The following is an 18091-nucleotide window of genomic DNA, read 5'->3' as shown; positions in this document are numbered from 1 at the left end:
TCTTCAAATCCCTATTTCCCACCTGTGGAACCTTACTTCAGCCATGAAGTTAAGAAAATAGCTTAATAGAATTCAGATCTCTAAGTGCTGGTTTCCTCCTTGTATAGCTATGTTTCCAAATGATTTTCAGCTTTAATTGCAATGCCCTAGGGTGATTCTGGTGATGACTACAGAACTTATATAATTCTTGATAATATTTTCAGCTGTTCATCTAATTATCCAGTTTGGAATTATATAGAATACAGTAAACTGAACTGGATGAAATTGCTGATATTTAATAGTTTTTGACACACAAAAATTATTATTTCATATGGTTCAACCCAATATATGCATGTAAGCATTCATAGAAAGGGAGTACAGATATCCTATTTGTAAACATGGGTTTGGGGTACTGTACTTAAAAAGAACTTAAGTGAGAATACTGGAACATCAACAGAACAAGAAGTTTAATGCCATCTTTCTTATAAACTCTATCATTAATAACTGCAAAGACTTTAACTGTATATCTCAAAAAGAAGTTGGATCATTACAGTCAACTATAATTGAAGAAGTCATTTTTTTTAAAGCATGTGAAAAAGAAAACCCACTTCCAACTTCTATTTGGTAACTGCCTTTAGAGCAGTTGTATGTCCCAGGCAAGATAACTGCTTTCATACCTCATGCCCAACCAAAATAGCTCACTTTAAATTATGCCTATTTAATTTCATCTGTTGATAGCAAAAACTGAACAATACTCCTCCAAATAACAGTTAGGTAAATGTGTCGACATTTCTTTCTTTTAGCATAGTGACCAGTTAAAAAACACATAAACAGGCACCCCAAATCCAAGGCTATTTTCAGAGAAGCAATGAAAGCAGCTGCTTGGATGTGAGAGTGACAAACAAAACTCATTGACTTTTTTTCTTTAAAATGATGCCAACTCTTTATAAGTCATCCCTCACTCACCTCTGGTTTCAAAGTTCTTGAAATGTGCGACCAAAGCTGTAGTAACATATCTTGCTACTAGATGGATTTCATGTGATCCCAGTTCTTGATCTGCAAAAGCAATGACTTCAGCCTCTTCAGGAGGTTCTGGTTTCTCCAACTTTGGGTCCTTATCTTTCCACTTTTCCAGTAAAGTGAAATCTTCTCCACTTGGTGCAAGGCTTTGGTTTTCTTCTTTGGTTTTAGAGCTGATTCTTTTTTCCCATATTTTAAGCAAACTTTTCTCATCCTTTTGTTCTTCAGACATCATAGACAAAGGTTCTTCCTTTGATACAAAAAATGGCTTCATTGTTTCTATACTTTCATTAATATATGAGGTTTGACTTGGAAGGTCATAACTCAGCAGCATGGTATTGACAATATTTTCTGCAGCTACACCTATTTTGAGTGGAGAAACGGTTGTCTGTATTTGGTTTGGCTTAATAACTGGCTTGGGGAGCTCATAGTGAAGAACTTTTGGATTTTCACTTTCTTCCATTTCTGTGAAGGATATGGGGTGCTCTGGTGCTGCCTGAACGGAGTCACCGGGTTTCTGAAATGGTTTTTGTAACAGGAGAAAGCTGTTTCCTTTCATGGCTTGATCAAAATGGCTAAGGCCTTGGGCTTCACTTCTAGAATATAATGGTTTAAGTTCTGATTCGAGCCCTTCCAACGGCTCTGTGGTTTTAAGTGTATCTCCTGCAGAGTATCTGACATATGAAACTAGATTTGATGAAGCCTTCTCCTTTACTTTTCTATCTTCCTCTGAATAAAGAAATAAGCCAGGGATTTGTTGAAGATCATCCCCACAGCTAATTCCCTTTGGCTTTGAAGTGAACAGTCCCATCCCAGTTGCAAATCTGGGCCAATTGGCAGTGTAGGCATTTTCAGCTACTTGGAGATTTTCCTTTGCATGGCTTTTGATCATTGACTCATAGAAATGAGTACACTGGTCCATCAGTGTGCTGATGATCTGACTTGCCACAATGTTTTTTTCAAATATGCTTACTGAAGATGGTTCCATTTGGCATCTTCCTTTGTCTAACTTGTTCTTAATTATACCAAGCATGCCATTGACAGTATTAACAGTGTAAGTAAGCAGTTCTGAATGGAATGAGTAGAGCTGTCGAAGGGTATTGTGCATGTTCCCTTGGGAAATCATACTACTTGATTTAGATCCATTTGGAAACTTATTCAGTGGTTGTAACTTCGGCAATATTGTTTTCATGAATGGCTTCTGCTGGGTAGCAAAAAATTTTTCAATAGGTATTTTCACAATTTCAGAAAAAGCATATGTAGAGATATGTTTAAATTGTAGGTCTGCAAATGATTCTAAGGTGTTCAGAACCCCTTCCATGATCTCTTGAGCAATTTGGTGGCTAGAGCCCCCATATATTTTGTCTTCTGGCTTTGTGTTATAGATTGGTACACTGTTGAGGTTGGTTGTTCTTACAGAGCCACATTGACTTCTAACAGTAGTTTCTTTCTTGCTTTCTAGCATTTCTTTACCATCTGTTATGAACATCTGAGTCACAAAGTACACCTCTAATTTTTCTAATAGCTTTTTAACAATTTCCTGACCAAATATATTAATTTGTGCTTGGGAACCCTCAGCTCCAGAAGCAGCTCTTTTAACGTTATGGTACCTGCTTTCACAAGCCTCAAGAGGTGACAAATTTAAAAGTGAAACAGATTGTTCTAATTCCTTTGCTTTCATTGAAATTTCATTCAAAACAGTCTCGGCTATCATCAATAGCTTATATTTTTCATTTTCCACATCATTTGATTCTGTGTGCCATTTATCAAACATTTGTCTAAAAATATCTTCTTTAGGGAAGATTTTCTCTAGCTGGGAAGAAACGTTCTCCAAAGAGAAATGGATTTCTGGATTTGCAAGAGAGATTGTCCTAAAATTCCTCTGTGAAACTTTGAGATCATGTGAGTATGAGCCTTTTATCTGGTCAGCCAAACTGTCGTTTGTAGTGTATAATCCTTGCAAAACTGCATTAACTATTTTACTTGCTGTCATGATATGATCAGAAGTTAAAGTGTTTACATTTACCATTAGTCTATTTTGCCTCACCTTTTGAAATTCATTCACAATTGTTTCCAGAATATTGCTTACTATATCCTTGGCGTACATTTTTAGTTCTGCAGTGGGGAGTTTTGTTCTCACTAAGGAGTTTTTGGCATACCCGGTTGAGAGCAGGTATGGCAGACCAATGGCAGTACTGGACCAACTGCCTCTGAAAGTCTTCTCGCTAGGACTTAACTTGGACTTGCTTTTCACTTTAGCACCACTAGGTCCTAGCTGTGGTTTTGTTCCAAATGTAGGCAAAGAGATAATTTCTGATTTTGCTTTGAAGTTTGTTTTAAAACTTATATTAGGGCTGCCTTTGGAACTAGCTTTAGAACTGGATGGCCTCAGATATTGCATTCCATCAGACTGATCTTTAGGGGACAAATTCTCTTCTAGATTCAGCAAAACAAAATTTGTGATCTTTTTGAGAACCTTTTGGACCAATTCTTCGCCCACTCGCGATGGGGAAAATTGCAACAAGGTGTTTTCCAGTGAAGTGACACTTCTAATGCCTGTGTAAGGATAAACTCGCGGTATCACATGTTCAGGGGGAACACTTCTTCTTTCTGTTTGTTTTGATTCCTGAAAGCTTGATGGATTCATCAGTAATTCATCATGGCCAGATGCTTCCAATTTTCCCCTGGTCTCATTCTTTTCATATAAGGATGTCATTACTATTGAGAACATTTTTCTGAAAACACTTTCAACTATATCATTTGCAACACTGCTTATATGGGACTGCAAGGTTTTTTTCCGTGCTGCTGCTGATGTTTTCATTTTAGAATCAAATGTAAAGTGGGGGGATTCATTAAATGCAGGCCAGTGGTCTATGTCTTCCATTACCCTCTGATACACCCTCTTTAAAATTTCCTTAACTGCACTTAACAAAGCAGTTGTTTTTTCCTGTCTAGAGTCTCCATTTCTAAATATTTCTTCCAAAACCCTTCTCAGGTTTTCTTCTTCTGATATAATTTGGTTTTGATATGGGTATTTTGAAGAAAGAGACAGTTCAGAGTTGTCTTCCATCTTTCTTTGACCAGGCAATATTTCATTTTGTACAGCTAGTTGTGTAAACAGGCTAGGATTCTGCTGTGAGTAAAACCTACTTGCCTTCAAAGATATTTTATTATGTAAACTCTTTAAGATGTTGTTGACAGTTTCACTCACAATTATGTTTTCTTGGAATGAAATATTGTTTGGATACGAATACATCTTTTGGATTTCTAAATCTATGTCACTTTTTATTAGCATCAAAATGGTACTGGCGATTATGTCAGCATATTCCCTAAGACTGGCTTGTGATATATGAATTGCAGGTCCATGTTTTTCCCTGTCATTAGCAAATGTGTAATCTGTGACCTCTTGAGCGAGAACAGTTCTAGCTGTTGAGATTTTTAGGACATTCACATCTGATGGCATTTTGTTTGCTTCAAGGAATACGCTGTTGTTTTGTTTACAATTTGCAAATTCTGGGCCAACATATGTTTTTTCTGTAGTCTGAGTATGAAGAGTAAGTAGCAAATCTATTCTTTCTGTGGCAAAAGATTTTAATCTATTCAAAATGGCTTTAGTAATGAAGTGAACATTTTCCTCACATGGGGCAGAAGCAGATTTCTTGGCATCTTGTTTTTTAAGTACATTGGTCTGATTATCATCAGAAAAAACTGACTTCAGCTGTACATCTCTTCCCTTTCTTGCAAATGGATATATCTCCCTTTCCCCCTCATTCATTGAGTCTGTAACAGGAGACTGTTGATGCTCTGCTTTGGGAAATGCATCAGAAAATGTCAGGGGCAATTTCAGAGAAATAGAATTCTTTGCACTTATAGCAAGCATGATAGCAGAAGTGAGATTTTGAAGAACAATATCCACCATATCATTTGAAATCATGGTGACACACGACTTAGGAACTAAAAGTATTGGAATAGCTTTATTTGCACACTTGGAGTTTGTTTCAGAGTTTGCTTCTAAATGTTTCCCACTTATGTTACATTTATTAAGAGTAGATGCAGCAAGTCGGAGATTATTCTCGTCTAGTGTTTTCTCACAGATGTCACTTAAGATGCCCTCGATGCTATCTAGTATTTGAATTTGTAGTTTTTTTCGATAATCACTTTTATTGAACAGCTTTTCAACAATATCTTCTGGCTGACCTGGATCAATCTCTCTGTCAAATAGTTTTTTTTCATATTTGCCTTTAGTAGACACAATACTTAACACTGTGTTAACGATCTGCCTTGGGATACTGTCAGAAACCACAATATTATGGATTAAGAATGGACTTTTTGTTTCTTTATCTAACTTATGTTTGATTCCTTGTAAAATTTGTCTAGCCACTTCTGTTGCATATGAATTTAATTTACAGGCAGTCAGTTGACATACTGAGGTGGTCTCCCCTGACTTATGATCCACTGAGCAATAGGAAAATTGATTACCAGAATATGAATCTTTGGTTGATAGCCGTGATTGGCTGAAAGCAGTCTCATCCTCCTGTAGAGGCAAAGCCATTGGAATTGTGAAATTGATGTGAGGACAAAAGAGAGCTTTTACTTTGTAAGTAGCAAATGTTTCTAAATTTGTTAATACTGACTGTATAATATCTTCAGCTACATTCATTTTGGTCATTTTACCACTACTAAATGTGGACTGAAACGTACATGGACTTCTGTCCAGTATGGTAGAATGAAGAGAGGCCTTTTCTCCACTGACGTGTTCAGGAAAAGAGATATTTGCTGGACAGGTGATAGTGTTAGATCTATTTTCATTTGCATTTCTATCTGTAATGATAGCAGAATAAAGTTTTTGAAGTATGGTTCTAACAACATTATCGGCAACAACAGTTACATCTGCCTCAGACACTAAAGAATCCATTATTTTATCCATAGATTGAATTGATTTTTGAGCAACTGGCTTATCACTAGGATGAGGAATGTCACATAAAGGGGACTGGGAGAGAGTAAGCACATTTAATTGATCGATTAAGTCATTCTGAAAAATTTCATTCAAAATATTTCTTATAATGGGCACAACTGGGGACTTTTCTGGCTCTTTGAGCTCTACTTCAAATTTTTTAAATGTTCTTTCTAGTTCCCATTGTTTAAGAGATTCTGATTTAGTTTCTTCTGGTGGTCTTTCCTCTTCAGCACTTTCTTTGTCTGTATCTGCAGGATCTTCTAGATAGGACTCTGGGTCAGCCCCTCCTGGAAGAAAATTTCCATAGGTTGGCCTGTATCTGTAATTTTCAATGCCTTGCTCTTCTGGTTCAGTTTCATTAAATATATGAGGAGGCCCTGCATCTAAAATTAAATCAACTAGATTCTTAAGCACTTCTTTCTCCTCTGGTGGCTTGGTTATGCCTGTTTCCAAATCTGGCAAGCTCACATTTAATTCCGTTTGAATAGCCTTCAAAATAGTACTTGATACTTTCTTTGCATGCATGTATAAAGCCGGCTGCAGTTGTTTTTCATGTGTGTTTGTACAAATGTTGATACTTTCATGTTCGCAGTACCTCTTGTTGCTCTTTTTATTTCCATTGATTATAGTGTCCAGAGTTTCTAAATTTCTTTTGGCAAATCCTTTCAATTTAGCAAAAACCACTTCAAAGATATCAGAAGCCATGACTTGCAATTTATTTGGGTGCTCTTCTTTTGTGGTCCCTGTTTTGGGGGCAGTTGTCTTTCCCTCATTGTTAGTCATCTCTTGACTACTTGGCTGGATTACACTGGACAACATGCTAGAGATTATGTCAGAGCATCTGCCCATTTCCTCAATAAGCAAAGCAAGTGATAGGCTGTCAGTATCAATATAATCTGAGATAGCTTTAAATTCTGAATTTGTGAAAATGTGACCCATCTCAGCACTACATAATTTTCTAATGATATCTTCTAGAATTTTATAAGAAATGAGCTGAATATTAGACTGTAATGCAGTGGTTGTTCTCAAATTCTCATTGATCCACTCTCTGTTTTGTTCATGAGATAGGGGAGAACATGGACAGTCTCCTATGAGCTTGTATAACATGTCATATAAAGTATCCCCAATTCTATCTAACACTTGCAATCTGGTACATTTGTGAACTTCCTCTTGCATATGAGGACACTGAGAAGGCACAAGTTGTTGTTGATCAATGTCAGCAGTTTCATATGAGATTTTAGACCTTAGCTTATTTGAAGGGAGCAGAACATTGCTTTCACCTGTATTTCCACTTAACAATTCACAAATGCAAGTTGCTAATGAACTTGTCATAATGTCATTATTTAGCTTTGTGACAGCAGAGTCTAATTCCTTTTCATTGTCTGCAAAAACTCCTGTATCTATAAAGTCTTTGGGAGGGCCACACTTCCCAAGATTTAGATTTTTCTTATTGTATTTGAGTTCTTTCTGGATAGCATCCAAAACAATTTTTACCACTTTAGTTGTGTAAGTGGTAAGATGAGACTGAAATGAAGATTTCTTGTCAGGTGCAAATTTTGAATGGTCAGCATGGCTTTCTAGTTTAAAGCAGTTTTGCAATTTTGGACAAATAAATGAGTTCAGCTTCTTAAAAATTGTATAAGTGATCTTATCATTAATGTGAACTACAGGTTCAGTTGTTGATTCAGTTTCTTCAGGTTCTAGCCAAGGATATTTTGTAGAGTCTATGCCAAGTATAGATAAAAATGTCATCTTCCTTTCACTCTCAAGCCATATTTCTAATGGCTCTTTATTTAGTATGTCAGAATTATCTAGAGAAGTTTGAGGTACTGATGAAGAATGTCTGATAATGTGACTATAAGCTATGTGAAGTATTTTTAATACAGCATCTACAATTTCTTGAGCTACTATTTGGATTTCTGATGCAGAGAAAATCTGGTTCATCCACTCTTGATTGGACAGATCTTGTGGGCTTCTTGAGGTAAGACGTGAAGCTTCCTTATCATTTTTATAATCTAAGTGACCAGAGGGCCCCGAAGATAGGTCTTGGAGCACCTGTGCTAAAATACTTGTAATTATATCTTCTGAGGCTTTTTGTATTTGATGCTTTTCATCTTGGCTGAAAAGCAAAAGGTCTTTATTCAAACACGGCTTGTCCTTAAACAGGTCCTTATTATTAAAAGCTGGAAGGTCAGTCTTTAATCCCCAATCGTGAAATGCTATTACTTCATCTTGATAGGCATGCTTTGTAGGTAAGTTCATATTTCTTTTGTACTTCAAATCAGCATTTTCCCTTGTTAACCAATGATCAGGAGCCTGTTCTTGTAATTTTGCTTTTTCATCTTTGATAGACGAAACCAGTACATTTTCCACGATTTTGTCTATTTCTTTATTTTCATCTTCAGAATAAAGAACCATGCCAGGAACATTAATGGGTGGAAAGAGGCATCCATGTCTAGGGTCATTAGCTACTCTGGTGCTGGCAAGTCTGTGCTCTTCTTCAGTGCCAGAAGAATTACTCAGTCTGGGGTCTCTTCCCTTTTGGATATCTGTTTTTGCTGGTTTCTGATGTAACTGAGCCAAGACATCATCAAGCAGGTGAAGGATGATCACTGTTTCCTCAGATGCAATGAGTCTCTCATTATTAAGTCCAATTTGTATATAACTTAGTATAGTGTTGATTGCTTCCTCTATATAATCAACCAGAGAGGATTGGGAAAAAATATTTGACACTAAATTTTGTATGTCTTCTTTGCTAATCAAATTGGCTGCATCAGGTTCAGCACTGGATTTCCTTTTGCTGGCTCTTTGAAGGAATGCATATGTTGGATCTTTCCTGTGTGGCTGATAAGCAGGTTCAGTTGTGATTTCAAGATGAGCAAGTTCATTTTGCTTAGAAGATGCAAGAGATGTCAGCTTTTCTAAAATCACATGAACCATATCCTCTGCAATACCACTCATGTTCTCCATAGTATAAGGCGGTGATGCTTTTGAAGTTTTTTCTTCTGGAGAAATGAAATGTTCCCCACTGGCTGTTAAGTCTGATTTAAAGTGAACTGACAAATTTTCTTGTGAAAATACCTCAATACATTTTTTCTCAACTGCAGACTGTAGCTTCTCAAGCACATTTTCCATAATTTCAGCAGCTGCTGAGGAGATACTGACATTGGAGAGCAAGTCTCCTTTGTCAGTGTCAGTTTGATCAACCAAAGTTTCAGCCGTAACAGAAGCAAGAGTGGGGATGGTCTTGCTTAATTCAGATACCATTTCATGAAAAATATTTTCTAAGATCAACTCGGATTCCTCTTTTAGGTGATATTTAAAGTTATCAAAAACATTCTTTAACTCCTGCTCATCGTTTACGACTTTTGCTTTTTCATCAGAAGATGGTAGATGTTCTAAGGCATCTGTTTTAGTGGTAGCATCTTCAGATTTCTTTGGGACTGTTTCAGTTGGTGCAAAAAGGTGACTATCGGGTTTACAGGTTTTGAGCTTGGGGGATTCAGTGGCCTTCTTATATTTAGCTTCAGAGGTTTTAGGATGTCCTTTCCTGTGATGCGTTTTTCCCATAACTGTTCTTTCTTTGTGGGCAGAAGGTGGTTTTACGGGTGCCGCTTGTTGCCCTATTGACCTGTCAGCTGTGTCCGCACAGGCCTGTGCCTGAAATGTCTCTGCCTGAATACATGTTTCATATAGAAGCATTTCACTGCATGTGCTACAGCAACTTGCACTATCTGAAGACAGGGTAGAGTCATCAGGCATTGGGTATACAATATTTTGCAACCTTTCTTCATATTTTGTGATTGCTGGATATAATATACTGGTCACTGCAGCCACAACCCAGGTCATTATATTATGAACTATACTGTGCAGTTCTTCTGAAGTTACCTGGAAAGGAGGTAAATAGGACACAAGGGAAATCACACATGAATTTACTCTATTGTAAGGACAGGGGCTAAGGTTTAATTCCTTGTATCAAACAATGCATAGCTAGAATCCAGCCATGGTGTATAGAGAGAACATAGGAAAGGATCTACTTAGAATAAGAGATTAATTTCAAATTGGCTTATTCTCTGTGGCTGTCATCTGTTCTTTGAATACGATTCCCTTTGATTCAAAATCCCTTGGAACATTGATTTTCAGCATTTATTGCTGAGCATAAATGGCTTCCTAGTTAAAAAAAATAGCCAAGTGGGTGTCTAGGTTCACAGAAAACAAATGCTGTGGCAAAAAGTAAGACTGTCGATGAGCCAAGCAATATTTCTTAAAAATACAAACCAGATTACCTCTGACAAACTATTTCACGAAACAAATTTGCAGTCAAAACATTTATATGCCTTTGCAGAGATAGCCTCCTTTTACGTAGGCATCTGCCCAGCTAGGAGGTAAGGGTGAAAAAGTACCACAGTGGAGGGGTCAGCCTGTGGGCTCTGCGGCCCACTGGTTGCTGCCTTCCTTTGTCAATTTACTATGTTTTTATGTATGCAGATGACTACAGCTACTTGTTAAGGCTTAATTAATGGTCAACAATTAGCACTGATAATTTAGCAGAAATGAACAGGCTTTGGGTCCAAGAAAAGATCATCAGTGCAAACTGTCTTGGAGAGGGAGGCAGAGGATGGTTCATGAAGTAAAGAAACACATTAATCTTGGTCAAAAAGGCTGAGCTAGATTTATTATTCAACATACTACTAGAAGACCTTGCAACAGCAATCAGACAACAAAAAGGGATAAAAGGTATCCAAATTGGCAAAGAAGAAGTCAAACTGTCTCTCTTCACAGATGACATGATACTCTATATAGAAAACCCAAAAGACTCCACCCCCAAATTACTAGAACTTATAGAGCAATTCATTAATGTGGCGGGATACAAAATCAATGCTCAGAAATCAGTTGCATTTCTATACACAAACAATGAGACTGAAGGAAGAGAAATTAGGGTATCGATTCCATTTACAATAGCACCAAAAATTATACGTTACCTTGGAATTAACTTAACCAGAGACATAAAGGATCTATATTCTAGAAAATACAAATCCCTCTTGAAAGACATTGAAGAAGACACAAAAAGATGGAAAAATATTCCATGCCCATGGATCGGAAGAATAAACATAGTTAAAATGTCTATGTTACCCAGAGCAATCTACACTTTCAATGCCATCCCGATCAAAATACCAATGACATTTTTCAAAGAACTGGAATAAACAGCCCTTAAATTTGTGTGGAACCAGAAAAGGCCCCGAATCGCCAAGGAATTGTTGAAAAGGAAAAACAAAGCTGGGGGCATCACAATGCCGGATTTCGAGCTGTACTACAAAGCTGTGATCACAAAGACAGCATGGTACTGGCACAAAAACAGACACATAGACCAAGGGAACAGAATAGAGAACCCAGAAATGGACCCTTGGCTCTTTGGGCAACTAATCTTTGACAAAGCAGGAAAAAACATCCAGTGGAAAAAAAGACAGTCTCTTCAATAAATGGTGCTGGGAAAATTGGACAGCTATATGCAAAAGAATGAAACTTCACCACTCTCTCACACCATACACAAAGATAAACTCCAAATGGATGAAAGACCTCGATGTGAGACAGGAATCCATCAAAATTCTAGAGGAGAACATAAGCTGCAATCTCTTTGACATCGGCCACAGCAACTTTTTTCATGACACATCTCCAAAGGCCAGAGAAACAAAAGAAAAAATGAACTTGTGGGACTTCATCAAGATAAAAAGCTTCTGCACAGCCAAGGAAACAGTCAAAAAAACTAAGAGGCAGCCCATGGAATGGGAGAAGATATTTGCAAATGACACTACAGATAAAAGACTGGTATCCAAGATCTATAAAGAACTTCTCAAACTCAATACACATGAAACAAATAATCAAATCAAAAAATGGGCAGAAGATATGAACAGACACTTTTCCAATGAAGACATACAAATGGCTAACAGAGACATGAAATAATGTTCAACATCATTAGCCATCAAGGAAATTCAAGTCAAAACCACGTTGAGACACCACCTTATGCCAGTTAGAATGGCAAAAATTGACAAGGCAGGAAACAACAAATGTTGGAGAGGATATGGAGAAAGGGAATCCCTCTTACACTGTTGGTGGGAATGCAAGTTGGTACAGCCACTTTGGAAAACAGTGTGGAGGTCCTTTAAAAAGTTAAAAATAGAGCTACCCTATGATCCAGCAGTTGCACTACTGGGTATTTACCCCAAAGATACAGACGTAGTGAAGAGAAGGGCCATATGCACCCCAATGTTCATAGCAGCATTGTCCACAATAGCTAAATTGTGGAAGGAGCCGAGATGCCCTTCAACAGATGATTGGATTAAGAAGATGTGGTCCATATATACAATGGAATGTTACTCAGCCATCAGAAAGAACGATTACCCAACATTTGCAGCAACGTGGACGGGACTGGAGAAGATTATGCTAAGTGAAATAAGTCAAGCAGAGAAAGACAATTATCATATGATTTCACTCATTTATGGAACATAAGACATAGCAGGAAGATCGGTAGGAGAAGGAAGGGAAGAATGAAGGGGGGGTAAACAGAAGGGGGAATGAACTATGAGAGACTGTGGACTCTGGGAAACAAACTGAGGGCTTCAGTGGGGAGGGGGGTGGGGGTCTGGGGTAGGCCAGTGACGGGTATTAAGGAGGGCACATACTGCATGGTGCACTGGGTATTATACACAAATAATGAATCATGGAACACTACATCAAAAACTAAGGATGTACTGTATGGTGACTAACATAACAGAATAAAAAATTATTATTAAAAAAAAAAGGCTGAGCTAGAACTGGGATGGACTCAAAGGGCCAGAAGGCTGGGCAGTAGAGGGAAGTTGGGGGTCTCCTTCACTGTAAACTGAAGTAGAAATCCAGGCAGCAGACCTGAATGACCTTTTCCTCAATGTTTAATTGTACTCAGTGTCACAGCTTAGACTGGACCGGTGGCAGATGCAAGGTGCACCTGCAAAACCTATTGTTTTGCAGTACTTGTTTCTGTACTTCTACTTATTGCATATCTATTTTGGGAACGTAAACACCCCTGCCTATAATAAAATAATATTTGTTTTTAAGTTATTGTTACCCTCAAGAGAGCCAGACCAAGAATGCATACCTTCTGCAGAAACTCTTATTTCTCAAAGCTGTGGATACAACTCAGTGGCAGCAAAGGCTGGATGCCTGGCATTCTGGCTATGCATTGTTTGATATCCTGGCATTTGGGCACCAGATTCCCTAGAATGTGGTTGTTGCCTCCCAGTTACCTCCAAAGTTAGCTTTCAGATTGTTCAGGTTTAGGCCAATATTCAATGAAAAGTTAACACTTTGTCAAATGTAGCATATCTCTCCTGATACATTAGATAAGGTTTGAGAACCACTTTAGGAAAAGCCATTTTTTTTCCACTCCAATTCCCAAATCTTTTAATGCATTTTTATTGTGATTAAGTACACAGAACATAAAATGTACCATTTTACCATTTTAAAGCATACAGTTCAGTGGCATTAACCACGCTCACAACATTGTGCAAACATAACCACTATCTAGTTCTCTTAATGCATTTTTGTCACCTTCTGCCCTGACTAGAAAATGGCTATTAAGTTTGAAAAACATAGTTTGGGATGACAGCATATGGTTGAAAAACATTTCTTTTACATAAACATGTCCTAAATCAAACACTTCTAAGAATAACAGCTAACCATTAATAGGTAAGTTACTTACCTTCTTGGTCTAAATTGGTCCAAATCTGTTCTAATACATATGAGCTAAGAATTTCAATATATATTATTTTCTTAATACCAGAGAAAATGTACAGAAGACCCACATTATTACTCTTAAGGTAATTGAGAAGAGGCATTTCAACCTTGATATATAAAACAGGGGCATTCCTAAAATTTTTAATGAAATGAAATGTGATAAATAGAATCTGATTTTCAGCTTATTTTCAGTATACTATTAAACCAAGAAATATCCTTTTGGTGCCAGTATGTCTAGGTCTTTGTGTTTGTTGCACATTCTCTGAGTTGAGTGGGTGTATTATGTGAAAGAGTGTGTGTGTGCATTACTCCCCTGAACCCCTCTCGTATTCATGATTCCTCTGTCTAGCCCCAGAGTTGGGGCTCATCAAATTCACCCTCATCTTTGCCTGGTCCAAGGTGCAGTTCTCAGGTGACCAGGTCCCTTCTTTTGATGGAGTACCATCCTAAGATTTTTCTTACTCCTGGGAAAATTAGGAGACAGATCCAGGCATCCTGGCTCACATGCCCAAGGGACAGGATGTTCAACCCTATGCCAGACCTCAATGGTCTGCAAAGGCATTTCCCTTAATGGCTTCCCATTATGGAGTGGGTTTGTGTTATGTGATGCTTTTCTCATGATAACTAAGCCTCCTAATGCTTCCTCAATCTATCCTCCTGAGCCACCTGCCCAAAGGGCCAATAGCAGTAACTTTGGACCCCTGCAAAACTCAAGATTAACTGAGAGTGAAAGTCAAGAAGAGAAGAAGGCAAAGAGGGAAACTGACTAATGTCAACAGATGATTTTGCTCATTGTCTGATTCACAGACTTTTCTCTAATTTCGTATTACAAAATATCCTTAACATGTTGCTTTATCAGTGAATTTCATCATACATACTTTTTCTTGACAGCAATTTTGATAGTGTTGTTGTCTGAAAAGTAAAGAGAGATTTATTTACTTCTGATCAATAATTTATGTAACTTCCCTCCCCAATTCCTAAGCATTGAATCAGATTATTTCCTTTTTTTTTTAAAAGATTTTATTTATTTATTTGACACAGAGAGAGACAGCCAGCAAGAGAGGGAACACAAGCAGGGAGAGTGGGAGAGGAAGAAGCAGTCTCCCAGCGGAGGAGCCTGATGTGGGGCTCGATCCCAGAACGCTGGGATCGCGCCCTGAGCCGAAGGCAGACGCTTAAAGACTGTGCCACCCAGGCGCCCCTGAATCAGATTATTTCCTTTGTGCTTGGGAGATTTTTTTTCTCCCTAGCAATTCACAAGAAAGAATAAGCTTTATTTTTTGTGTAATTCCCCTATTTAGCCTCCTACTTAGATATTGGCCTGTGGGTACAGGACATGCTCCATTACTCACAGGAGTAGAACGATAGCTGAATAAACAGTAGAATAGTAAACAGCTGCTGCATAAACTTAACATCTGTCTGATATTACTATTCATGAACCACTTAGCCATGTTTGTTTCCTAGTGAGTTGGGAAGAGCATGGGGCTGGGGAGAGAGGGGGTGGGCTCTTCCTTTCTACCTGCTCTGCTTGATTAGAGCTCCCTGATAACTTGCTTTCTGCCCACCTCCTCAAAACTCCTAGTCTCCTCCCCTCACTCTACAGTAGGAAAAGATCCATGGATGATTCTTGATAACGATGGATGAAAATAATGGGTTTCTGATCATATGCAATACGTAATTAGATGTAGTCCTTTTCTAGGTATTGTAATATTCCATTCTATGTTTTTTTTCTCTTTTTTATTTTTAAAAGGTTTTATTTATTTGTCAGAGAGAAAACAAACAGGAACAGAAGCAGGGGGAGCGGCAGGCAGAGGAAGAAGCAGCCTCCCTGCTGAGCAAGGAGCCTGATGCAGGACTCAATCTCAGGACCCTGGAATCATGACCTGAGCCAAAGGCAGACACTTAAATGACTGAGCCACCCAGGCGCCCCTTTTTCTTTTTTTAAAAAGTTTTTATTTTAATAGCCCAGTGCTCATCATAAGTGCCCTCCTTACTCCCCATCACCTATTTCCCTCATCCCCCTTGCCACTCCCCTCTGGTAACCATCCTTTTGTTCTCTATAGTTATGAGTCTTTTTCTTGGTTTGCCTTTCTTTGCTTATTTGTTTTGTGTCTTAAACTCCACATATGAGTGAAATCATATGGTATTTGTCTTCCTCTGACTGATTTATTTCACTTGGCATTATACTGTCTAGCTTCATCCATGTCATTGCAATCTATTCTATGTTTTAATCAAAATTATTTATTATCACCTACTACATGGAACCAAAAATATATTTTACTAAATTGTAGCAAGAGAACACCACAGTTATGAAAATTATAGCATACTAAAAAAAGTTAAAAAAAAATAAGGCCTAAGACTCTAATTCCAATTTATTTTCCTACCTACATGGATCACTTGCTTCTCTTCTTCCTGACCATCTTAAAGGAAGAAGAGTACTCTACATTTTTACTTGGCCTGCCCTTATGTTATCAAAATTACTTTCCCCCCCAAGGCCTACAATTCAATTTTGAGAAATATAGCCCATCTCTGAAATTACAACCTAACTCCTAGTAGGAAAAGAAAAACTTATAGGTCACAGCTAGGGTTAGGGAGCAATAAGCCCATCCTCAGACTAGTACCTTTTTGCAATATGGAACCTGGAACATGAGTGCTGATGTCAGTGACACAGTTCCTATCCTTTGGCTTCATTTATTTTTCTAAGAACCAGTTTCTCAGGCCAACTCCAGCACAATTTCTTCTTGTAGGTTCTCTGCATCCAGATTCTTTTTTCTGCTCTCTCTACCTCACACCACTGGCAGCAAGTAGAACTCAGTGAGTCCTATGTATTTGTTGCTACCTGTCCTCACAGGCTTTCTGTCCCAAAGGCATGCATTTAGATAAAAGGAAATAGCAAAGTTCTGAGAATAAAACTAACCAGATAAATGAGAAATCCTCAAGGCCACTAGAAAATAGTTGTGATATCACATACAATCTACAATTCACAACGAATTATCAGATTTTTGTTGGAGTCAATTGAACAGAAACATGCAAATGAACTTGCTGTTATATTGGAAAGTTCCATCACCATTCCAGGAGTGACATGATATTCCATCTACTTTTCCCTAGTCTTAGGTGGTTTTCCTCGACAGGTTGACACTAGAGAAAAGTGTCTAAGGTTTAGGTCATCTGTACTGCTAACTTCCTACTTCTTAAATAAAGAGGGCAGTGATATTAATGACCATTATTTCAGAAGCCCCAAAGAGAAGGCAGTTTTTTACAGTTTAGCTTGCCGTGTCACAAAACTATAAATATACCTTTCTGCTTCTGACCTTCCCCTCCATAAAAACTCACTTTAGTCCAGAAAATAACTTAAAGACATCTTCATATGGTTGGCCAGCCACCCCTTGAGGACTAAATGTGACAAGCCTAAATTTTAGTCTGCCTAATCCTTCTGAATATCCAATTTTTAATCCAACTGGTGGCCTTCTGTTTGTATCTCAGGCCCATAGCTTTGAGGTGATGCCTGATACCTCCTGCTCATCCACATACATAGTCCATCCTATTGCCAAATCCATTCACTCATTCCAGTGGCTAAATGAGAGTTTAAAGCAGCACCTCTGTATCCTAACATCAGTGGTTTAATTTGAAAGCCAAAAACTGGGTGGTACCACGGGTAGCCTTCCTTTTTCCTGACATTTTATCCACTGCCCTGCACTCAGTTCACTCTCTGGCATTCCTCAAGTCTCCCTGTCTTTTGTCCTGTTGTGGTGTAAAGCACAACTGAGGTCAGAGGTAGTGCTTTATTCATCTTGGTATCCCTCTAATACCCAGAACTATACTTTGAACATAGTAGGTTCTCAAGAAAGTTTGGCACATAAATTCCCATTTAACGTGTTTTAGATGCATACTTCTCTCTACTCCAAAAGGAAGGCCATTGTGCAAGGCCACAAATCATTAATGGACTTCTGTAATGGGCACCTATTTAACTATCCTTCATTTGTCCTACATGCTGCTGTCACAGGTGTTCAGCGGAGATACTGACTTGATAATATCACATCCGTCCTCAAAACCATTAGACTGTCATTCAGTGGATGAAATACATACATACACACTTCTGAGTGTGTATGTCTTCTCCTTTCATCCTCCATCCCAATCAGAAGAACATAGTCGGTATCTAAACGCAAATCTTAATTATTCCAACTGTCTACACCACTGCTATCTTATCACATTTGCTTCCTTTTGTCCTGATTTCTTTGGTTTCTAATTCTATTTTGTTAAGCTTACTGTGTATGGCCTTTGTGTAAGTGCTAGGAAAAACACAGAAGAAGTTGAGAGGAGAGAAGGGAGAGAGGTAAGTGGTGGAACACATGTGATGCCTCT

At 38.1% G+C, this 18091-nt stretch overlaps 1 protein-coding gene across 4 annotated transcripts in view; it reads right to left on the bottom strand.

The window, feature by feature from the left end:
* Positions 1-18091, bottom strand: part of LOC123789865 (fibrous sheath-interacting protein 2-like) — a 76463-nt gene that overhangs the window by 31641 nt on the left and 26731 nt on the right. For all 4 annotated transcript variants that reach the window (XM_087859909.1, XM_087859906.1, XM_087859907.1 and 1 more), the window contains 2 exons: positions 14608-14641; positions 946-9844 (listed from right to left, as the gene is read on the bottom strand). In XM_087859909.1, coding sequence (XP_087716035.1) covers positions 946-9844; positions 14608-14641 — 8933 coding nt within the window. The remainder of the gene's footprint in view (positions 1-945; positions 9845-14607; positions 14642-18091) is intronic.

This window comes from Ursus americanus, chromosome X (assembly GCF_024610735.1).
Source record: "Ursus americanus isolate L20-20 chromosome X, mUrsAme1.1.p, whole genome shotgun sequence".
Classification (NCBI taxonomy): domain Eukaryota; kingdom Metazoa; phylum Chordata; class Mammalia; order Carnivora; family Ursidae; genus Ursus; species Ursus americanus.
Note: the sequence above shows the minus strand (reverse complement) of the source record. Positions and strands in the feature narration are given on the sequence as shown.